At 45.5% G+C, this 24,171-nt stretch overlaps 1 protein-coding gene across 4 annotated transcripts; it reads left to right on the top strand.

The window, feature by feature from the left end:
- The first annotated feature begins 1,544 nt into the window (after positions 1-1,544).
- On the top strand, positions 1,545-23,942 carry LOC119653675 (zinc finger FYVE domain-containing protein 1-like). Of its 4 annotated transcripts, none has more exons than XM_038058513.1 (9): positions 1,545-2,123; positions 13,686-14,126; positions 14,186-14,393; positions 14,476-14,915; positions 15,097-15,260; positions 22,202-22,412; positions 22,481-22,679; positions 22,828-22,980; positions 23,166-23,942. In XM_038058513.1, exons 1-9 carry the CDS (start codon positions 2,046-2,048, stop codon positions 23,480-23,482), a joined length of 2,211 nt encoding a protein of 736 aa, XP_037914441.1. In that variant the 5' UTR covers positions 1,545-2,045; the 3' UTR covers positions 23,483-23,942. The 4 variants fall into 4 exon arrangements, with proteins under 4 accessions (XP_037914441.1, XP_037914443.1, XP_037914439.1 ...); XM_038058515.1 differs by having other exon boundaries at positions 14,473-14,915; positions 22,876-22,980; XM_038058511.1 differs by having other exon boundaries at positions 1,546-2,123; positions 14,473-14,915; positions 23,166-23,941.
- Positions 23,943-24,171: the final 229 nt, after the last annotated feature.

The raw sequence follows: 24,171 nt of genomic DNA, 5'->3' as shown, positions 1-24,171 counted from the left end.
GCTGTACCCCACGGATTCGTATTAGCCTCCATGCCGAGCTTCTGGTAGCATTCCCGCTTGCTTCTCCGAATGGCCTTCTTAAGGTTGCTTCGCAGATCCCTGTATTCCTCCTCACGCTCCTGGTGCTCCGGCCTTCCCCTTGTCCTGTGGGAAAGTCTCCTCGCTCGGAGACAAGAGGATCTCAAGGCAGCGATCTCCGTGTTCCACCAGTAGTTTGGCCTCTTGCCGTGGTGCAAACGTCGTCGTGGCATCGTAGCGTCGCATGCTTCGGTTACACGCTGAGACAGCTGTGTGACCCTTTCCACCGCTGTTCCTGTCCAACACATCTGCTGCAACGCTGTTACATCAGCCCTATATTGGGACAGGGTATCGGCTAGCTCAACGTTGCCGTTGCCGGGTTCGTCGTTGAGTTACCAGTCCAGTCTGAGACTCCTGCCGTGGCTTTGTAACAAGTTGTTTTCCGTGTAGGGTTGTCAGCTCTACCCAAATCCAACCTGGAGGACCTATTGGTAGTCCTTCTCCGTCTGCAGCTTTTCTTTAAGAAAGAGCTCCCAGCGCTCACCACGTAGAGGTGGAGATAGGGTTTGGTAGTAGAGCTGTTGGTGTTGATTCAGCAGGCGTTGTCCAGGTTTTATGCTCCATCGTAGGTACTAATTCACGTTTTGCCTATACCACCTCACAATCTCAAGCCACTGCTTCAATACCTAAACGAATACCACTCCAAATATATCTCCATTCAGATCCTCTACGACACCTGACAAACTCCCCGCATCGACACCGTCCTAGCCCGTCATGCCTTCAACTTCCTTAATAAATGTCTATCCCATCCTAATCCCCTTATCTCACAGGCCATGCAGATCGAGATCATCGAAGAGAACTCATCTGTTCCCTCAAATCCTCTTATCTCTCCAGACCCGAAACTTCCTTTTCGACCGCGACCGAAGAGTAGTCTTCTACACCGGCAACAACTTCTCATCCCAATTTTCAAAACCCACCCGTCCTCAGCGCAAATCCTACTTCCTTTCCCAAACCCCTCCCGCATGCTTAGCTCCTCCTCCCGCCCGCCCGCTTTTATTTTAACTTCAACGTTCCGTATGCACTAACAACTTTCATTCTTGACCAGATTTCCTTAGAAAATTGCTGTATTAAGCCTGAACTTCTAAATTTGAACATATTTTCTAGTAAAAAGTAAGGAAAGCAGTGAGGCAGTGGCATTTCTAGTTTATTGTTTTATCTATCGGTGATTCCCCGAAGTTTCGTTGATTTTATTTACAATGAAGATATATTTCCAGTCGTTATGCATAGACGGTGCGCGTGGGGTAGAAACAGTGATTTATAGTTAGTGTTGGGACTCGATACACATCTGAATTTTAGCTTAAAGGGCAAAATGCAACTATAAATTTTCCATTTTTTGAATTTATTTTCAAAATTCGATCATCAAACTTCCATTCGCTGCCCCCATTCGTTAAGTAAATTTCCCTCGTACCGCCCTTTGCTTCAAAACGTCATTTTCGCAGCTGCAGCTGCCTTCATGTCATTACTGTCATGTCATGTCTGTCATCGTGCCTCGAACGCGCTCTGAGTTTTTGCCTCTCTCGCCCTAATGTGACGAAATCCGCGCAAATTTCGTGTTTCCAATACAAATCTAATCAGACAAAGTAAACTCGCCAATTTCCCAGTACGTAAATAATCGCGTAGGGTGTTATCCGTCGCGAAAAACTCTCTCGTTTTCCAGGAAATCGGTGACGAGCAGGGCTCCAATCTGGACGGTCGCGAGTTTTCCTTGCGCTGGAGCGAAGTGAAGTGAAAATAGCAGAAGTGGACACTCATCGGCCGCAGTAGTGGGTGCTTTGTTTACGGTGTTTACCTAATTTCATCAGCAAGTGCGTGGTAAGTGCAATGTGGAGCCGTGAAAACGCAGGTGACCGTGTTCTGTGAACGAGAGTGCCGTAGGCAGTGTTGACGCGAAACCCGCCCAAGAACGTTTGGAAGGACACCGTGTGCGGTGGTAGGTGGACGGACGGGTGAAGTGATCTGCGTGGAAAATGCACAGCATGGAGAGGAATATCGCCAACCAGAACCCGTCCATCATGGAACCGATCGAGTCTAATTCGCTTATCAAGGTACGTTCGCTATCGCTGCCTCTGCAAAGTGGCACATGTCCTCATTTCGTGTCTTAGGGGGGCTTGGAAATCCTCTGAATTTGGGCGAAACGAGTCCACAGAATCGTCGGCTTATCACCTGCAGGCATGCCAACATTCCCGTTAGCCGTTGACTTATCTAAACTGCAAATAATGGAAATATCCAACTGATTGGGACCCGTTGAGAGTGACAAAGAACGACACGAATTGGCAGCTCCCGACCCCTTGGGAGATTCGCATGCGTGCCCCGTTCATCAGAATCAAGCGAGTACGCTTCGTTCTTTAGCTTAGGCTTTCGCTCGATTTACAACTTTTTAATTCCATAATCTGTCTCCCAGCCACGAGGCAAGCCAGCGAGAAGCCTGTCAGCGGCCCAAGAACTTGTTTCCCGATTTATTTTTAGGCGACCGTCTTGAAGCATTGTCGGATGAGATTTCGAGATTTCTTGGTGTTGTGCGGGCCGGTGGCACTTCCGCGGCTGATTTAAGGCCATCGCACCAACTGCGCAGTAATAATTTAATATCGACGTCAGTGCGATAGCAAAAAGTTCCCAATAAGCGCAAATTTCGCGTCATTGTTGTGGCCCCCGCTCCACCACCCCTGGGAACACGTTTGCACCAACAACCACGCTAAACAGTCTGTTTACTATCGAAACTTGCTCAATGGAGGTTTGTTATCTTGTTGCAGTCGAACAGTCCTCAGACGATTGGCACAAAGAATCACAATTTGTTGACGTTTCCGCGTCAGGAATGCTGACAAATTGTTTACATGTCCGACAGCGAGGGAGTCTGACGGTCGATGGCAACGTGTCAATGCTTCAATGTTCGCCAGGTCAGCACCCAAGTCAACTCTTGCAAACTTGGGCTCCACTGCGACGGTCAAGTCGCACGTGATACTCAATTAGCGCGTATTTGTGTGAGCCTTGCGGTCGAAACCAAGCAACATTGTATTCACTGCCCACTCGACTAATTGGTTTTGGAGGTTCAGCGCTTCCACAGCGAAAACCTACCAAGTGCCCGCCACACAAAACGTTGACCTTGTTTCCTCCGAAACGAGATCTGCTCCGCCGTGACATGCATGCTGAGTTCTTATCTCCTCGCTCCTCGCGACTGCATTCCATTCAAGTGTTTCATTTGCTCGTCTTTGAAGCATTCACATTCCTGGCTGCGCTGGGCTCGTCTGATCGAGGTGCATGCATTGGTTGCTCTATGGCAATGCATTTCGACGTGACACAAGCCCCCGAGGCAGCTCCGATTCGCACGGGTTTCGATTCAGTTAAATAATCGAATGGAAATGATACGCGAGACATTTGGAGCGCGAAAAATTGCTACAAAGCCTCAATGAGCTATGAAAAGTACTCGGCGCTTGTGTGAAATTACATCTTTATCGGGAACAGAGACCGCAAATGAAATCGGGCGACTTAATGGCCTTGAGACTGTGATTTGGATAGTTTGGGTTTCATTGCGGAGTTGGCTTTGTGCTTCCATAAACCGCTTTGCGGAAATGTGTCTGGATTTCAAGTGAAACTAAATAGGAGTCAAAACCAGGCAGTCTTGCTTCAGCTCCTTCTGTGGTTGTTAGCTGTTTTGTTCTAGTAAAAAAGTCGAAAAAGGAACAAAATATTCGATCAATGGATGATGGTTTAAGCGTGTCGGATCAGTTTGATGTGCTGCGGTTCACTTTAGAGTTTTTAGAACCATAAAATAGCTACGACTTCAAATGGAAGTCAGGAATTTCACTCAGGTACTCTCGAGGGCTCAAAAGAAGAACGTGAAAAGGGACAAGAAGCAACACACGACGCGTCATCAGGGAACCCTCTGCCTAAAATTAAGGCGGATACTAAGGGAGGAGCACCAAGAGAAAAGGTGGCGACACGAAGGAAGGTTAGACCGCCAGCTCTGCTTATTAAGCCGACGGAAGGCAAGACCTTTGCGGAAATCCTCAGCAAAATTCGTTACAAGATCAAGCCCGAAGATATCGGAGCAGAAGTGCTTTCCATTCGGAAAACGAAGGGTGGTGGAACCCAGGTCGAATTATGTCCGAGGACAACAGGCTTTCCTTTTGATTGTGTTGCTCTTCGTTCCTCCTTTTCATTGTATCTTGTGTATATGTCCCCCATGTGATCGTGTGATCAAGCTCTGAACACCTTTTATAATATCCTGTCCGATCTTCTCTCCTGTTATGTCGCTTCTTCCCCTCCCTGCCTTCGTTCGTACCCAACTTGGTTCAAAACGGAAATTTTTATTAACATTCGCTTGAAACATACACTGCGGAAGAAGTTTTGGGCTTCTAAGAATGACGCCGACCTTACTCACCTTAAGGCTATACCTCTACTGTGAAGTCAATGTTCAGAAAAGCGGGTAAAAGGTACTTATTGAGCGTCGAAGCCGCCCTTCTCCGCGGTAACTTAAAAACCTTTTAGTCTCACGCTCGCAATTCTCGTAATCCCACTCAATCTCTCCCTTCTTCTATCAGTTTCGCTGACTCCATTGCCAACTCCCCACAACAATCTTCTCTGCACTCACTTCTCTTCATTGTTTTCTCCCTCGAGCCCTCCACCATCTACACCTCTCATAACTGCAGACTGCTCTGAACCTCTGACCATTCCTCTCCTTACGTCTTCCTTGGTCGAGTTCCTCATTGGTAATCTTGACCCTAATGTCGGACCTGGCCCCGATGCGCTTCCTAATCTCTTCGTCCTTAACTGTAGAAAACATTTCCCATCCCCTGAGTATAATCTACAACAAATGTCTAGATGAATGCTACTTTCCCCGTTTGGAAAGAGACCCTTATCATCCCTATCCTCAAGAGCGGAGACCCTTCTCTTGGTGTGAACTACCGTCCCATTTCTCTTTTCTCCTCTTGCTTCAAAATCCTCGAAAGATACGTCAACGACTGGTTAACCGCGCACTTCGGTCACCTCATTGCCAAAGAGCAGCATAGTTTCGTGAAACATAGATCTACGGCTTCATAACATTCTTCTCTCTAAAATTTCATTACTAGACTTCCCTCCCTCAGTCATCTCCTGGCTTTCCTCCTATTTCTCATACCGTTCCTGCAAAGTTTCTTTTCATGGTTACACATCTCGTTCCTTCTCTCCTTCCTCTGGTGTGCCCCAAACCTTTGACTCGTACTTACTTGGCTCGCTACTCTTCCTGTTTTCTATCAATGACCACGCCTCCATCCTCACCTGCCCGTATTTGCTTTACGCAGACGACCTTAAATTGTTTGCCTCTATTTCGTCTCCGCTGGGCTGTGCTCTCTTACAGTCCAGCCTTGATAATTTAGTCGGTTAGTGTTCGGTCAACAAGCTAACACTGAATGTCAACAAATGCCACTGGATGTGCTGTGATTTTACCTCAATTCAGCCCTCTATAACACCCTTCCATTCTCTTGTCAGAAACATCCTTGAATATTGCTGTGTAGTCTGATCCCCCTTCCGCATTCGTGATTGCAGCGCTCTTGAAATTGTACAACGCAAATTCACTCTTTTACAAAACGAACCTTCCACGGGTTGATTATCCGTCACGACTCCGTACCCTCCCTTCAGCAACGCCATATCTTCCTTGATATGTGTACTCTTTTCAAACTCTGCAATTGTCTGATGGACTGCTCCGCCAACTCCGATATTACTTCTCGTAACGCCTCGCCTCATAACACACGTAGTGCGGACATTTTTGATGTACCCTTCGCGGAACTCGAGATTTACTTACACTCTCCGATCCCGAGGCCATGCTGGCCCTGTAACGCCCTACAGCTTGGGTCCTTTGACTCTATTTCCTTCTCTGAGGACAACACGTAATAAGGAAGTTGTTTTCTGTGTATTGCCCTCATTAAATAAATAAATAAATAAAGATACGTTCTGTTAGAAAAGAACAAGATAGAAGAGACCACCAAGCGTCGCCATCAAGGTCAGAATGAAACCAACCATCACCTCTGCGAACTCCCGAGCCCGAACCCACTCGCTGTGGTGGAAGTTACCTAGCAATACCCGAGGAAACTTCTAAGCAGCGGGAAAATCAGAATTGGTTCGAGCCGACCTAATCAAATGTTACAGATGCTTGGATTATAGGCACATGTCTGGAAACTGCTGGGGATCTGACAGGAGGGCAACACTCCGTAGAAGCGGTCAGGTAGGCAATAAAGCGAATACATGCAACAAAAAGGAGAGTTGCGTCCTATGCAGCATGTTGCGCGTTGCGCACACTGCAGGGTAGGGGCGGTGTCCAGACTTTAGAGCAGAACTGGAAAGAGCTGGGATGCGGTCAAAATGATTCGCATCTTACAGATAAATATTCATCGGAGTGCAGCCGCTCACAAGTTGCTAGCGCAATTCGCTGCGGAGACCAAAACTGGTCTAGTGCTCATCAGGGAACAATACCGAAACAAGGACCCATCTTCGTGGCACCCTGACATATCAGGTACCGTCGCCATTTAGGTACGAGACGGCACCTACCTTAGGTGCTTAGGGGTTACATTTTTCAGTGTCTATCTAACATCGAATGAGACCATTTTGGCACAGAAAGCGAATCGTGGTCGGAGGTGACTTCAATGCCAGGGCACTTGAATGGGACATACCTCACCCAGCCTCGCGATTGCATCCAGATCAGCATTTTGATAAAACAAAATTGCGAAACCGATCACGACAAGCCGACCTTGCTTGTGAACGGGACAAAAGCTGAAGAAAAAGAAGATGAAGAACCTGATAACGACGGTCTACGGAGCTTCCATACCCAGGAGGGCGTCGAGACGTGGCAAGCCATCTATGTATTGATGGATGGCGGAAATTGCAGAGTACCGGAAGGAGTTTCACAAACTCTGGCGCTTTACACAACGTCCAAACAACGTGGGAGAGGCATGCACCATAATGACAGAGTACAGATCAGTCCAAAGGATACTCTGCAGCACAATAAATAGGAACAAAGCTCGCTGAGGAAACCCTGTTCACTTAAGACCGAGCAGATGGACCGCATTGTACGGGGACTACTCCTTATGCACCCCGTTCGAAATGATGTTGGCGGTGCCGAGAGCGCCGAGGGCTGCCCACTTTTCTCTATGAAAGAGTTGGAAAAGGCAGTTTTCTCTATGAAAAACAAGAAGGCACCAGGACGCGATGGTATCCCAGCAGAAGTATACAAACTCGTGCTCCAACATCGGCCAGATCTACTGCTCGGTGCATTCAACGGTGGCGAGGTTTGCGTTGATCAGCAAAGGGAAAGGGGACTCTGAATTGCCGTCTTCATACCTTGTATGCTTGATACTGTAGGGAAAGTGCTCGAAAAATTCATCAGAAGAAGAATTATTGCCGGAGACTTTTTCCCACGGCAGTTCGGCTTTAGAGCAAGGAGATCCACAGTCGATGCTTTTTAGCCACGCGATATAAATAGGGGTAGTTTAAGATAGGTTACCTAATTAGGTACTAGCACTGAGGAAGTGGTCTCCGAAACAGTTGTATGCCGGGAAAAAATAAAAATATTTACAGGATAAGGAAAAAACTCAGTCAACAACTGATTTACCCTTTCCGGACACGTGTTGAATGTCGGATATGTACTGGCTGATATAGCTCAGTTGCCGAAGTTGGCGAGACAAGGCTTTGTTGGGTTCATGCTTCAAAGCAAAAGTGAGTGGCTTATGTCTTGTGAACATTGTGAACGCACCACGCAATCAAGCGGGAGCTTTGGTCTTCGGCCCAGAGGGCTAAGCCTTAAGGATTGATGGATGCTGGACCGCCTTGGGCAAGAAACAACGGTTGATGTTTAACAGGCCAAGAACAGAAACTGAAAACATGCTTAATCGGCTCAGAGAGACCGTAGTCCTTCTTCCGGTACGGACGTTGCGGTATTTTTAAAGGAGTGTCCCAATACGTAGGTCGACAAAGTCTTCAAAGACGATGGAAAGAGTGTTAGGTGTGCAGGTTGGGATTCTCACTGGTGACCTAAGGGAGATTGTGAGGTCAATCAGAGATCTGTTCAGATCTATAAGCAATCCATAGTAAAGTCAGTTATCTGAAATGGTAATGCTCATATCCGCTATAATGAAGGACCAGGGAAACGTTCTTTGAAGTTCTAGACTCATGCCTACCTGCCATCAACCAGGAATTTACTGCTGTGAGTTTTAAATTTTGCGGTGTCAAGTCCATGTTTCCAGGATGGGGAGACAACCGGCACTTCAGCGCCTGTATATAGTAGATAGTGGTGGCGGCACAAGGGGTCATAAATTGTTGGACGACGTGGCGCTGCGTTTTGGGTAACCGTCGCCGAAGTGCGGGGGCTGATACATTTTGCGGGCTTTTCGGCAAACCTTCAATGGTACGAGCATGTTCCGAATTCAATCATACTAGGATAGCCTGTGTGCAATCAACAAGACCGTAGCAGCTCGTTGCCGACTTTGTCACCACCCAACATTCACCAAGCAGGAGCGGTTCTCTGGCACGTAGGAAAAAAGCTTAATTGTCTCCTCATCCATCTCGTCGAGCGCATGGTTAATACGTGTGGCGTCCATCGTGACGCTGGTTAGAGCAAATGGTGCGACGAGCTGGCGAAACAATGCTACCGGGTTCCTATGTCGAAATGGTGGCACCCGTAATGCCACGGCAGTTATCGAGGGCTCTATCTCGGTTTTGGCTGTGGACGTTTTATTTTGTGGGTGACGAAGCGACGCACGACAAACAACACGTAAAAGGAACGAGGGCTGGAAAGAGCTGTGTGAACATAACTGTCGAAAAGTAGGAAAGTACTCACTCCCAAAGATACTTTTTGTTCCTTTATTTCCTTGCGTGTTTCATCCAAATTATCAATGTCAATTTGTAAATCGAAAAAAAACTTAATTTTCGCTTCAAGAGCATCATATTCATTATTGATTTTCACGCACTTTCCGTTTCGTATCAAAGAACTTGGCCATCCCGCTTAGTACTTACTGTTTAGTGGAAGACGATGTCTAGGGTGGAATATCTACTACGAAAAGGAGCTTGTGTTGGACGAACTCGGAGCCATCCCATAGGCGACGTTTGCCAGTTAACTATGTCGAGGAGGTTCGTCAGGATGATTTCGCCAAAGATGCGTTTGTGATTGCGATGGTTGAGGGCCACAGAAATCTATCGGCATATTTTCTCGACGTCTATTGATAATTTCAATCGAAATTTCAAGAATTGCATTAAGGCTGAATTGTGGGTCTGCCTTTGGACGTTGATGCCGAAGCACAGAAGAGAATTCGGAATTTCTGTTGCCCAACATGGTGTGAAATATAACAGCCAAGAGCTTAGTCCAGAGGTAGATCGAAGTACAGTATGTACCCTAATTCCTTATACGGAATCGTGAAAGCCTAGTATATATATTCCGTAGCCAAGTATATATATTCTCTTTTTTCAAGGTTAACGAGGACAGTCATCTATCTTAGCCTATCTAGCCGCATCTGCGGCTTGTTGTCCTCCAGTCAGGACCCCGACAGGTTGCAGATGTGTTCCTATAATCTAACCATCTATAACATATGATGGGGACGCCCGAAATCGTATCCTACATATTACCCAACCAATTCTGATTTCTCCGGAAGCTTAGTGGCTACAGCGGAAGGTAGGACTTGTATCGTGATTTGACGTCAGATACCAGTCGAGTCAGCTAAGAATGACTACCTGAGTCAAATCAGGGTAATAATCACGGGCTCATCATATTGCCTCTTCCAGGATATTGAAATCCTGTAGAGTATCGTTACGGTTTTGGGGTTCTGATCTAATCGGATTGTCACATCAACAATAATTATTATTTCTAATTTTTCCGTCGTTAAGAAGTTCCCTCGCGTATTTCTCGGGAGCTTCTATCACTTGGAGTTTTTGACGCGGGGTTCGCACAGGTGATACAAATTCGGGTATTGGTTGCCTCCAGACATTCGCGCTTGATGGCTTTTTCTATTTTGTCCTTTTTTTATAAGGCAGTCAAGATTTCCAAAGAGCACATGGGTTCTAGGCTAGAAACCAAAGTTTTCTCTCCTAGTATCTTTTTGACCGATTCCCAGAATGCACCTTTATTTGTTGTCCTGGGGCGTAATTTGATGAGGACTCCATCACCTTTTGTTTTCCGAATAGAAGACACTTCTGCTCCGCTATCTTTGGGATATATATATAACGGATTCGCTGACGATTTCCACGAATGTTTTTCCTTCTCTCGACTTATCAAACAGAGCTGGCGGTTTAGTCCTCCTTTGTCTCCCCACCTTTTCTTTTGGTATTCCATCATTCGTGTAAACCTTAACTTAAGACAAAGGACGTGTTGTTGCATCTTGTCTCTCTTCACTTTCTTCGTTTGAGCCCTGGAGAGTACTTGGGTGAAGTATCGGTACAGCAGATACAGATGCCTCTTTCTCTTTTCGTTTTTTCCCCAGTGCGCACTTCATCAGGTTGTCTGTGATCCGTTTGGCAACTGCGGTGCTCTCAGTGGGGGCACGGTTGCTTCTTGTTTTTGGGCATCGTTCTCCATATCTGGCTGTAGAAGGAAATACGAACCAGAAGCTCCTATAGCTCCATCAACCCGTTATTCACGAATTTGCCGATGTTTTTTTGGAGGAACTTTGCAGACAACATGTGTTTCATAACTGCCGCGTATTTCTTGATAAGCTTTCCCTTTTTGGCGTTCGCAACAACAGTCGCGCTTCCACTCGGCTTATATTCGAAGTCATCTGTTCAGTTTCAGCAGTTTCCACTCTGCCTCCTTCTGCAGTAACAGCACTGCTTGGTACTGTTTGGGTTGACGTCTCCGTCCCGGGTGCCGCATTATTTTGAAATGCTGCTTCTTTATTTACGCATCCCGATGTTTCGTCGGGTATTTGAGTCATTGCTGCGTCCTTTACAAGGCATTTTCGTGCTGCGCCCAAACTATTGGCGGTTTAAACCTGGATATAATTCTAACCCTTGCTGTGTTTTTGCGATTATATTATATAAAGAAGCGTTTTCCAAGACCATCATTGTTCTTCGCTCTCAAAATCGAGATAATGCTCTACAGTTTCCTGATATGATTGGAATTTCAATCTATCTAGGAAAAAGTGGACCGCCACATGGTGACTCCCCTGAACACATTTAGTCTCTTTTGGTCCAGTTCGAATACCAAACTGAAACCCTCCACGTTTGTAGATTTTTACTTTCCGGCGTTCATGCACATTACTCTCCAGTGTCCGAAATCCATGCCGGGGTTCTGTTTACCCAACATGCGGATCATGTTCCCTGCCTTCTTTCGAGGGTCCGGCAACCTACATCCGACATGTTCTGTTCTGCGCAGCTCAGTGTTCATAATAGTGCACTTAGGCCGATCGCCAAAACGCAAAGTCGGGATTATCTGCTGGAGCCACTTTAACGCAACCGCCTCGTCAGTGCACTCCAAAAGGAGAAGCCCATCGCGAAAACCTTGATTATTAAATCGTCGCTTCGTTACAGGTTCCGGCATTTTTTTCCACAGGCATTCTCGGATTACGGAAAATTGTCCCTCTGGCATTTTGCCATCCTTGGAGGAATCTCCCACGGGAGCAGTCAGAAATGAGGCTGCAGCTTGTGCATACGTCCTCTTCCTTCCCGTCTTCGTGTCATTCTTATGGGAAAGACCAGCTTCGTTGAAATCTTACTCGCTGATTTGATCACCTTCCGGCACACCGGTCCTAATCCCCACGGGATGCACGGATATAGGCCCTGGTGCGGAGCGCAATAAAGCATTGCCCACCACAGATGTGTTGATGTTACGCTTTTTGCGCGCATTACCGCCGACAGAAGAGTCTGGTGCGTCCAGTGTGGATCTCACTGGGGTTACCAGTTTATCCTCACCTTCCGCGGAAGATTCCGCTTCCTTGCGTCCGATTTTTCTGGACATTATCGCAGGACATTACCATGTCCTCTTTTCCAAGGTGCTTCATCTTCCTTCGCAGTGCCTTCTTCCGCCGCCGGCTTGGAGCCTTCCCAGGTTCACGGTGTCCGGGCCGCCTGAGTCCATCTTCACATATTAGCATAGCTTTAAATCAGTAGCGTCCACGTCACTAGCTTCCCTTTCCTCCGCTGCTCCTGATGAGGGTAGGATTCATTCTGTAGTTCCCATTCCTTAGTGGCTGAAGTTCCTTTCTGCCGAGCCTTCTTCTTCCGTTTGCGTGTAGATTTAGGCTGCAGTACTGCGGACGGGGCGGCCGTAGTCGGATTTCCAGTTTCTCCCAAGTAGAGATTTTCCGTACTTTCCTTTCTGGCTGGCTTCGCCGTAGGCACTAAATGCAGGCTTTCCATTGAGTTGAAAAGCATGCCTTCTACAGGTTTGTCCGTAGGAGGGCATGAATGTGGTTAGGCCCCCCGGCCCCCCCCCGGCCGCGACATGATTGCTCATGATCGCGGGTGGATTGGAAGTCTCTGACTTCTTACCACTTGGAGAGTTCAAATCTAAATTATTACAGGCTTCCCCAGCACTAGAAGGTGGTGTCCGAAGGGGAGCTGAGAGAATATGATCCGAAAAAATTTATGGGATATATGATCTCCGGTTATTTCCGGAGTTATGGGAGTTTCATGGTGGTTGTGGTTGGTTGGCCTAGAAGGCTCAAGTGTGAAGTTCCGCTGTACAACTCGGGCGAAGCATCCCTTCGTTACGGCAGAGGTTTTAGATAGATAGGATTCCCATCTACTGATATGAATGCTGGGAGTGCACTCATTGTGTCGACCACCGTAGCGCTCGGATTGTGGTCTCAAAATCAATCCGTGTCCGAAGAGAATCGTTGGATTATGCATACATGGCAGGTACTCACTTTAAACCCCTAAGACCTTCATGCATTTCTAGTTTCATTGCCTCCTTTCTAGCGCTCGGAGGTAGGTTATCTGCATCTTTGGAGAAGCTCCTCCCTTACCTTTGTTCGCTGAATAGTCCTCTTTCATTTGCAAAGTTAGGCCTATATATTTTTTTTTTGTTGTTTAAGTATAGAATTTTTATATTTTACGCTTGAGTGAATCCTCGCAATTTGATGTGAAAAGTCATAAAGTATAAATGATTAAAGCTTGCAACTCAAAGTCATCTTAAAAATAGATCAATGGGCGTGTCGGGGTACGGATTGGATTATCATCGACAAATAATCTAGAATTTCACAGCAAATCGCAGCTACGGTCATAACGAGCCCCCGATTTGCGTGTGAAAAATCTTCACAAATATTTTGCAAATAATCTGCTGTGCTGCTGCGAAGAAGACGAAAAAACCTTATCAGAATGGGACAAGGTTGGCTACGAGCCGATAAACTTTCTGTAAATATTGACTTAAAATAGGCGTCGGCATTTGGGAAGCTGAAGACTGCAATCAGGGGAAGTGCTTGCTTGCGAGAGATTGGAATAATTTAAATAATATCTTGAGATGCGTGTTAATCTCTCTTGTCCGTTAGAGTTGTTGCACATAAGATTTGTCTTTTTCCATTAAATGAGTAACTTTTCTAAATCTTTTAAGGCAAAATGGGGCAGTACCTTCCGCTATCTGGTATTTTTCCTTGAATATCAACTACATTAACCTTCTTTGATCGACTCTACCTACATTCTCTTATTTTCCATTTCAGGATCAACTGTATGATGCCATGAAACAACCCGATGTCGTGTGTGACTCTGACCTGCAGTCCATAACAATAATATCCGCAAGTTGTGATGAACCCGCCGTTAATCATGAAAATCGACATTGCATACTTCTGATGAATGAACAGGAAAATCTTTTGGTCCCAACTTCGGATAAATTCTGCAAACAACTCGGATGTCAAACCACGGATAAAATTAAGGTCGTTTCAATCTTTGGCAACACAGGGGACGGAAAATCGCATACCATGAATCATACATTCTTCCGTGGTCAAGAAATTTTCCGTACAAGTTCCGAGCAAAACTCATGCACGATCGGTGTGTGGGCGGCAATGCAAAAAGGTGAGAAAATGGGAGTATTGTGTTTGGACACGGAAGGTCTGCTAGGAACGACAACGAACCCCAACCGGCGAATGAGAATGTTGTTGAAGGTATGTTGAGTGTGTTGCGCGTAAATTGGAGCTCTGAAACGAGTTGTGTTTGATTGCAGGTTCTTGCAATATCGGATATTGTGATATACAGAACGCGGTCGGAGCGATTACACAGCGACATGTTCGAGTTCTTAGGGACAGCTTCCAAGGCATTTTGCTTGCATTTCGAGACAGCATTGCAAACTATCGAGCCTGGCTCTGCGAAGTCTCTCGGTCCAGCTGTTATCATATTTCATGAAACTCGAAACACTAAGCCATTAGAATCCTGTAAGTGCGAAAAGAATTTCAGACCTCTATTTGCGTCATTTAATAATTCCCCTCTTTTGTCCTAAACGCTTCCCCACAGCAGTCGAAGAAAGTGCCGAAGACATTCTGCGTGCACGTTTTGCAAAAATGAATATGGACACAGAAGCATTTAGTTCCCTTCGCTACGTAGGCGTCCAATCGGAGAATCGTCCCACTGACTATGGCAAAATTATCGACGCTGTCCAATCGGAAATTGAAAATACTGCCGTACGATCGCCACGCCAGCCCAGAGTGGTATTCAAAGCAATACGAGCCTTAAATGAAAAATTTTCCGGTGAAATAACTGAGAAACCGATTAATCCATTTCCTGAACAATATTTCACGTGCACGGTACATTGCGAATCATGCAAACGACGCTGCCAACGATCTATGGGACATGATAAAGAAGGCGAGAATCATTTTAATTCAAATTTATGTTTATATCAGCACCAGTATGAGAACAAGGTGTATTTGTGTAAATTGTGCCATACTAATGGGCGGGAGGTGAGTGGAGCAGTAAATATTTTTCGCGTATATTTTAAGCCATTCAATGCGGAAGATAAATTGCGTTAAAAGTTTGCTATGTCGAAAATCCCGAAAATATGTTAACTCATTTTTGCTTCCGCGTACTTTGAGCTCTTTCAAACATTGGAACCATTCACAAGGATTTGGTTATCTACTTTAGGTTCGCGTTTCTATCACATCCCAAACAAACAACGATAGTTCCTGGTATGGCTTAGCAAAGTATGCATGGAGTGGATCAGTTATTGAGTGCCCGAATTGTGGGGAAATTTACAGATCCAGGCAGTATTGGTACGGAAATAAGTCGCCAGAAGATACAGCCGTAAGGTATGTACCTCTTTTCCCGTCAACCCTACAATCGTTTATGAATTGGTTTTAACGTTGGTATATGCATGGACATTTTAACATTTCATTATTTGCATTAATTACAATTGCTTGCTTCACATTAATCCTTGGAGTTAAAAGGACTGTTAAAAAAACGTTTATCAATCACAAAGGGAGAGTTACAGCGGCTTTACGCGGCGCTATTAGCTCGCACGAGTCATTGGCAGTGCCGTCTATAAGCTGAAATAGTACTTTCACCCCACTTAGTCCTTTTAACAAGGTGGACGCACTGTCAACGGCTTCAATAGTATCAAACTAACCACTTGTATATTTAGCTCGAATCGTGCAATCAATCTCCTATGGTGCCAGTACAAGGTCTGTCCCAAAAGTTTCCGGGATGATTTTTTGTAGTTGGCGATGCCTACTGTACCCCCATTGAGAAAAACATGAACCATATTTTGGGGTAGCGTGATGTAATCAAATTTTTTGTGAAGCTGAGTGAGAACGAGTCGGAGACGTTCAAAATGCCTTGGGAAGCCTACGGTGATGGGACGATGAAAAAGGTTTCGGGGAGATCGGGGATCTGTCGACATTACAAACGGAGGACTCGGTACAAGAAATGCGTCAAGTTTTGGAAAAAGGCAGTCGAACAGTGCAGGATACTCCAAAACAGTCGTTTATCGCATTTGAATAGGTGATCTTCAAATGAAGAAAGTCTTCGCGAAAATGAAAGTTCTGATGAGTGAGATAAAGGAACCACGTTTATTGAAATCCCAAAAATTTCATAAACGCTACGAAATGGATCCCGAATTTTTGGGCAGAGTGATAACAGGTGACGGGACGTGAATTTTTGAGTATGATTCCGAATCAAATCGTCAGAGCAGCTAGTGGCACACCAAGGAATCTCCTCGCCCGAGAAAGCAAGGATGAGCAAATCACGAATCAAGACGATGATCAAGGTGTTGCCCTCAGTGAATCTAAACAGTCAATAAAGAGATTTACTGTGAAGTATTCAAGCCGCTGCGCAACAGGGTTCGATGCGTCCGGAAAGAAATTTGCAACAAATGGATGGTGCACCATGACAACGCACTAAGTCAGACCGTACTTATTGTCTCCGAGTTGCTGGGGAAAATGAGTGTAATAACGCTGTTTCAACCGCTCCATCTCCAGCGGACTTCTTTTTGTCCCCAAGGATTAAAAGAATTTTGAAACGAAGTCGGCATGGGACACTGGATGCGGTAAAAGTAGCTACAACGACCACACTGAAGGAAATTGCAGCTGTCGACTTCCAAGGTGCCTTCAATGATTGGGTGAAGTGTTGGCAATATTCGAATGAGAGGGACAATCCTCTGAAAAGTTCTGAACAGTTTGTAACTTTATATTAAATAAACGATTTTTTATGGTTTTGTTTAAAACAGAACCTTATTAAAATCGGTTTACTGTCTGACTGCCTGCCTGTTGTTTCTCCGGAGGTGGAAATCTTCTAAAATCACTGGTACACATGTGTCAGCGTGTGGGATTTTTACCCACTAAAACCATTCCCTAATTTCTGTCCTCTGCCCCGCGGAACCACCGCAAAGTATTGTGGCGGGGCGGACATGACTCCAGTCTCTCCCTTCGCCCATCGACTGCATTCGCAATCGCTCCTTTCTCACTTCCTATGCCTCAATTAATCTTCGACTGAGTCGTCCTCATCATGTTGTTAATTGCATTCCAGCTCTCCTGGCGCGCAAGCATTTGCCGGTGCTATTTTTCCTCTCAATGTCTTCTCTAGACTTTTCCTTTCCTCCGTAAATCCAGGAAAATGTAAGAAAACATGCCCCGGGCCCCCGGGAATAACGGCACAGCTAGGTAGGTAAGGTGAGCTGTCCAATTTAAACCTATAGAGGTATTTACGGTATCCTCATGCCCCGTGAGGAGTTGTAGTATTTAATTGCTGATTTTGAAGTGATGATGTGCTTCCCAATTCTGATACGAGCACTGGTTTCCTTACGCCACTTCATGATAAGCACCGCCTCGGTTTTCTCGTCCGTGCAAGAAATGCATATTTCAGCCACTTCCTCATAGCAGTGATTGTTATCGGTGTAATCCACTATTGTGGCCTCGCTAGCAACTGGGATGTTGAGGATATCATTATTACTGATGTTCGGTCCCAGAACAGAGCTCTGTGGAACACCTGCGAAGACAATGTATTCTCTGGGCCCATGGTCTGCATCGTACCAGAGTCTTCTACTTGTTAAATAGCAGTCGATAAGCGCAGTTAAGTAACTGAATACTCCAATCGCCGCGAAAAGGCTTCTTACAAGCTTCTAACTGGCCGAGTTGCACGTTAATGGTAATCACTGCACAATAATCGCTAGTGCCACATTTTCCGTGCATCGCATTTTCAGCTAAGCCAGTGACTAGTTTGATTTCGTCGATGGCTGATCTGGCCGCACGGAAGACAAAGTGTGAGTCTGATAAGCCTCCCACACTCTCTTCTGCCAGGAGCAACCTATTGTTGTAGATTATTCGTCCCAACATTTTCTTCATAGTGTCCAGTCTGTAGGAAGATGGTTCACCAGGAGGCTTACCAGGTTTAGGCAACAACACCAGCCTCATTCTCAAAACGAATATACCAGCCTTTGTTTTTTCCATGTCTTGAGAGAGATACCATCAGGCAAGCATGCTTCAAGCAACTCTACAAATATATCTGGTCTCGACTTAAGGGCTTTACTTAGTATACCGTCGAGGCCCGGTGCTTTGTTGCCTCCCAGACTACAGCAAATCAGTTCTTCTTTCGTCGTTATTGGGGGTATTGTAGCCACTTCTAAGAGTGTCAGTAGACTATAACCGTTCGTGTTCTCCTGAGGAAACAAGCCTTATACAATTTTCAGTAAGAGATCGGGGCATGTAGTCTGCCGAGCTGCCTGATCTCAAAATCTCAAAATATCCCCATTACAACCCTGTAGGCACTTGGCCATGGACCTATATCTGCCTTTACACAGAATTGTTTGAAGCAATCCCTCCTGTTTCGCTGTACGGCTAACTTCAGGTTACTTCACCTCCTAGTCAACCCTGCCCATTGCTCTCTTAGCGGTTCATTTGACCCGATTGTACGCTGACATAAGATCAGACAATTCACTATTCCATCAACATTTGGCGGCACATCAGCGACGCGAACCCCGAACGCCATATAGTATTCGCCTCTGAACTGCCGCCGACACGACTGACGGCCTAGCACGAGGCCGGCGCGCTAGCTTCCGTCCTTCTTATCCAGACCGCCCGTGCGAGTAGTGTAGGTGGTCGGTGGTCGTTCGCAGTTTCGAAATCGCGTCGTTCACCAGGCGCAGCATTTCGGAGTCGCGTAACCCTGGTCTGATGTCCAGCAAAGGGTGAGCGGGAAGGTGCAAATTCTCTCCGTACACCATCTCAGCGGCGCTGGCCTGTCTTTGGACTGTACGGGGACCGAGGAGGACGAAAGGCCAGGACCGCGATCACGACGGATCATCGCAAGCCATGCAAGCGGCCTTCAGTCCGGTGCCAACATTGCAGCAAACCATTGGAATATGAATGGTATGCTGTTTGGAGAAAAATTGCGAACTCTTGGCCGCGTTCGAGAGAAGAATCCTCCGAAGAATTTTTGGCCCCCTACATGAGGATGGACGATTCCGTAGCCTACATAATGACGAAATCTATGAGCGATACCATGACCGTCCGGTTGTGGATAAAATCCGGCTCAATAGGTTACGGTGGGCGGGTCACTTAATCTGTATGGATGAGGATGATCCCACCCGGAAAGTCTATAAGGGAAATATCTATGGTAGAAAGATGGAGCGATGGCGTAGGTCAAGACGCCAGACAGCTTTTAGGGATATCGAATTGGTGGACCTCGGCGCAAAACCGGGATGTCTGGAGTTCCTTATTAAGGCAGGCCTAGACCGGATACCGGTTGTTGCGCCGTTGATGATGATGATGATGCTGTTTGAAGCCGAGCAGCTTTCCTAACTCCGTGAAAGAACAGATTCGAATTGCATTCCTCCATCCGTAATGATAACGGCTGGAACACCTCGTCTCGTCTTTTCCGACAAGCGGGGTATACCTTGGGTGAATCCTCTCACAGGGAAGTCAATATCTCAGTGGGGAAAAGATGCGATGAGTGGCCGGAGACGACCAACAGGAGAGAGCTATCTCAAAGACCTATCAAGGGCGCAACTAAGCTCTCGCTTTTTTTTTTTTTATGAAGATGCAACTTTGTCTGGAAGAATGGCTACAAATGAATCATTCAAGGTATTGCTCATCGCTAACTACAACTTTTTGGCACAGCGCAATGCCATTACGGTAAAATTGTCGGTCTTTCTCATGTCTTATATGAGTGGAACTGCTGATCAGTCAGACCATGCACCCCCGAACGGATCAAATAGGAGGATGGTGTAGGACTTCCCATTTGAGCATTTCCAGGTAGGATTTAACGGTTCCGGCGGCGTGAGGCCGAGCGTTGTACTGCTGTAGAATCATTGATGTGTGCCTCTGCTCGATTCCGCAGATCCGAGACACGGGATGAGCCCCTTAAGAAATATATTTATATTACAGGCTCTTTCTGGCGGGGATTTAGGCTCTAAACTTCTCCCGATCAGTGTCTCTAGTGGTGTGATATTTCTTTCGGAGCCCTTTGATGATGCGGTCTTCTTCGATCCAGCGCTGCTATATGTGTATTAGTGCGATATTGATATATTGCTCGCGAAGGAAGACCAGCAGTTTAGACAAGGCGTACTTGGAGTGCTGCATATCTGTTTGCACGTGCTCTGCTTACTTTGGGGGTCTACTGTCGGTCCTCATTGATCTTTATTTCCTCCAATAGTTCTTTGGAGGCATCCGTTGGGCACGTCCAAATCCTCACCCGGTTTCCAGGAGCAAAACACTTGGATCTTTGCATTCATGATTCCGATGTGTAGTTTGTAGTCTTCCTTTTGCAGTGCCCCTAAGCACTTCTCATTTGTACGGAGAAGGAATGTCTGGCTGTTCGTCTGAGGTTTTGAAGACGCAATCTTGACCTTATCCAAGTGGGTCTTCGTTAGCGATACGTGCAAGAGGTCTCTTCGGAATCTCCCAAGCCTTCTCAATTCTTAGTGGCACACGAAATGAGAAAATCGCTGCAGAACTGGTCCTTGCATGCTATTTTGTGATATTCATAAACCACCTTGGAGCAATCGAAGCAAGGGATCCTCTATTCCCCCTTGCGGTTCAGGAAATGTTCAATGATCAGCTCCGATAACCTGGCCTCGGAACTGGTCCCTATTTTCGTTGGTTCCTAATGAAATTGTCGTCTTCAACGCCACCAGCGGGTGCTCCGTCAGCCAGTCGCTGTTGCCTCGCTGTCTACAGAGGTTACTTGGCGTCGGATCCCTTGAAAACTCTGCTCTCTTTACTCTCATCAAAGATCGGATGCATTTGAAAGCGCTAGATTTCACCTTCTGTTGATTTTTCATGTGTTTATTATTATATTCATTAACAATCGCACTGTTTAGTGAGGTCCCTTTTGTTCCGCGCATCGATCGTAGCGGGATTCTTATTTTTCCCAATTTTTTTCAGAATATGAATGGCCTCGGATACTCTAGCGGAGTTGATTGTTTAGTTCTACTTTCGTAGTTAAAAATAACTATTCCTTGCCCCTCGTGTGCCTTACAAATCCTCCCTTATTTTCAAAAGTGCTCTTTGTAATAATACTGCTGCTCATTTTTCTGTATTCTACTTAATTTTTAGCATTAAAGTAAATACTAACAAACTTAAGAAGAGCGACAGTACGAGGTTAGACAATTAAGTAATGAGACTGATTCCATAAAAACTGTATATTTAAAAATTATTCTACAACTCTGCCATCCCCTTCAAAGTAGTCCACTTGGGCAGCTATACAGTGATTCCAGCGCGTTTTCCATTCTTCGTAAAATTTCTGGAACGCTTCGACTGGGATGTCCGCGAGTACCCTCGTCATGGCCGCTTGGATGTCCGTAATAGACTCAAAATGGGTTCCTTTGACCACCGATTTTGCTCTAGGGAATAAAAAAGTCACAGAGTGGTGGCATATCATATCGATTAAGCAGCGTGGGATCGTTTTCCACTTGTTCCAGACAGTCTTCTGCGATGGTGCTTTTGCTCCTCAGAAAGGTTCTTTGGAGCCATCTTCGCGCACAACTTTTTCGTCCTGAAATCGTATGTTAAAATTTGTCTGATTGTTCCTCGGTTCTTACCCAGTTCTGAGGCCAATATTCGAACTGCTAAACGCTGATCTTCACGGATTAGGGCGCGCACACGCTGCGCATTTGCATCAGTCCGCACCTCGACTGGTCTCCCGCTCCGCGCCTCGTCTTCCATAATTTCACGCCCCTCTTTAAAGTCTTTATGCCATCGAAACACCTGGGCACGACTAAGAGCACTATCACCATGTACTTTTACAATTTTAGCGTACGTTTCCGAAGCTGTTTCGCGTTGCTCCTTTCTCCATTTTGGTGACGAATACCACCAACGCACGTCTACTCAACACGACGCAGCAGGCGAACTAAACAAGCTAGAACGATGGTGAATATACCAATGGAGAGGGGAAGGATGCCGGCGAAGGGGAAGGGGATTTGAAGGTTGCAGGTTTACCACGAGCGTGGCAATAAAATCAGTCTCATTATTTAATTGTCTAACCTCGTATACCAACTAACACACGTATATAACCACTTTTGCTTTAACACTCATAACCAGGTGCTTGTGTTGAGGATCTATTTTTCCAGATTTATTTTGTTTTCAGCATGTGTTTTTATTATTTAGCTCTCAAAGCCTTTGCAATTTTTTCTACTCAATATTGGGGCTGAATTTTGTAGTACTGGTTTCTGTTTATTTCTCGCGTTTCTGTCATTTTGTGAGAATCTCATTTACTTTAGTGAAGTTACCTTTAATTTTTGGGGTGATACTTCTGCTAGTTCAATTCTCAGATCCGAAATCGTTCATGTCTGGAAAGGCGATGGTATATTGGCAAGAGGTCCTAAACATTCAGCGCAAATGGTCCTGGATGGAGTGTCGTTTCTATCAGAGAAAGTTAGTAGCTTAGGATCGCAACATTCGAAGGCTTTATCGGATTGGATGGCAGATAAGGTGGCGCCCACATATTGGAAACCAAATGCTGAGATAATTGTAAGTAGTTTTAGTTTAGTTAGTTAGTTTGCTATTTGATGTGTTTCTATTGTTGTACTTTTCTGTAGAAATGTTTCGCTTGTAAAAAGAATTTTGAAAAGACTGGACTGAGAAAGCACCACTGCCGTGGCTGCGGGGAAGGTTTCTGTGATGCATGCACAAAGCATAAAATGCCAGTACCACATCGCGGTTGGGCTGAGCCCGTACGTGTATGCAGCGATTGTCGTCAGGATTTACTAAAAAGACAGGAATCAAGCTCGTCGTCAGGTAGTTTCCGCTCTTGATTGTGATTTGTTAGATTCTCCTTTGATTTTTCTCATTCTTTTTATTGGCATGCAAATTCATTTTACGATTGATTTCTGCAACTGTTTTATTATTTAACACGAAAACAAACAATTACTTTTGTAACAAGTAGCTGTTAAAAAATTAGATAACAATCTACCAAAACCATGTACCGTCGCAGGAGCCGTCGCGCCTAACGATGAATCTGATGTCCTTGTGAGGAAATATAGTGAGGCTGTTTTTAATACGTTTAGTTCGGTCGCATCGGTTTTAGAATATCCAAAAGGTTTGTTGAATTTTAGAGCTCCTCAGATTATGTTTGAGAGAATCGAAAGAAGTAGATGATAGATTGGTTCCTCTGAATGTCTAGCTCTATGCAATTTACATAATCTGTGGAAGTCTTTTTGCTGATCACAATTTTTTTCGTAATTCTATGTCTATATTTCTCGATTATTTTGATTCATAATTTAGATCTAATAAAAGACTCAGCGCGCCCCTCCTACTGGGTACCCGACAGTGAAGCACCGAATTGTGCAATCTGCAATATTCTCTTTGGAACTGCTGAAGAAATAGAGAACGCCAAATCAATGGGACTATTGGACGATCGGAGCCCAACTCATAGCAGTCGTAACAACTATAGCGATTATCGCCGTCATCATTGTCGAGCTTGCGGAAAGGCAGTATGTGAATTATGTTCAAAGACTCGACGTCCTGTTCCGGAGCGCGGATGGGAGAGCGATGTACGTGTCTGTGATGCATGCGTAGATGTTAAGCCAAAAATTGAATGACATACTCGCATAAAGTAAGACAAAATTGTGGTGTGAATATTGGATCAGTGGTGATGATTGATGGTTTTGAAAATTGAAAATTTTGGGTACTTTTTCTGGTCGATAAATTCTCTAACTCGGGTGTCTTGCTCTTTAGTCTCAGAGGTCTCCTAAACTCACCAGAAGCTTGCATTTGATATGCCTAATGAATATATTTCTCGAATGACACTCAATGTTGGTTAGTTTTCGATCTTGTTTTCCCAGGCACGAACCCTAGCTCGTCATGGATGTTTGTGTTCGTCTTTGTGCTTTTCAGCATCAAATGTGATGATAACAAAATTGAAGCAAAGTCTTAATGGAAACTGATTGAGCGTAAATCCGCCCATACTTTGGACCAAAGCTTGGCCAGAGCTAAAAGTTTTTTTAGGATTGCGGGGTCCTAAGTCCGCATCCACTTGATGTCGGACCGGGCGGATTTACGTTCAATATAATTCGTAGTCATATTGTTTTCTGTGAATTATATAAAGGAGCACTTAACATCTGCGATCCGCTTCGGTCACGCCGCTCCCAGGGCAGAGGTCAGGTGACGATTTGCCTCTGCCCTGGTAAGAAACCGTAAAGCCGTCTTCGCCTAATATTTTTTAAAGTTTGGGCGCTAAGCTCTACAGGCGGGGCCATGGACCAAAAAAAAGAGGGAGTCAGTTGCTCCC

The sequence above is a fragment of the Hermetia illucens genome, chromosome 4 (assembly GCF_905115235.1).
Source record: "Hermetia illucens chromosome 4, iHerIll2.2.curated.20191125, whole genome shotgun sequence".
Taxonomy (NCBI): Eukaryota; Metazoa; Arthropoda; class Insecta; order Diptera; family Stratiomyidae; genus Hermetia; species Hermetia illucens.
Note: the sequence above shows the minus strand (reverse complement) of the source record. Positions and strands in the feature narration are given on the sequence as shown.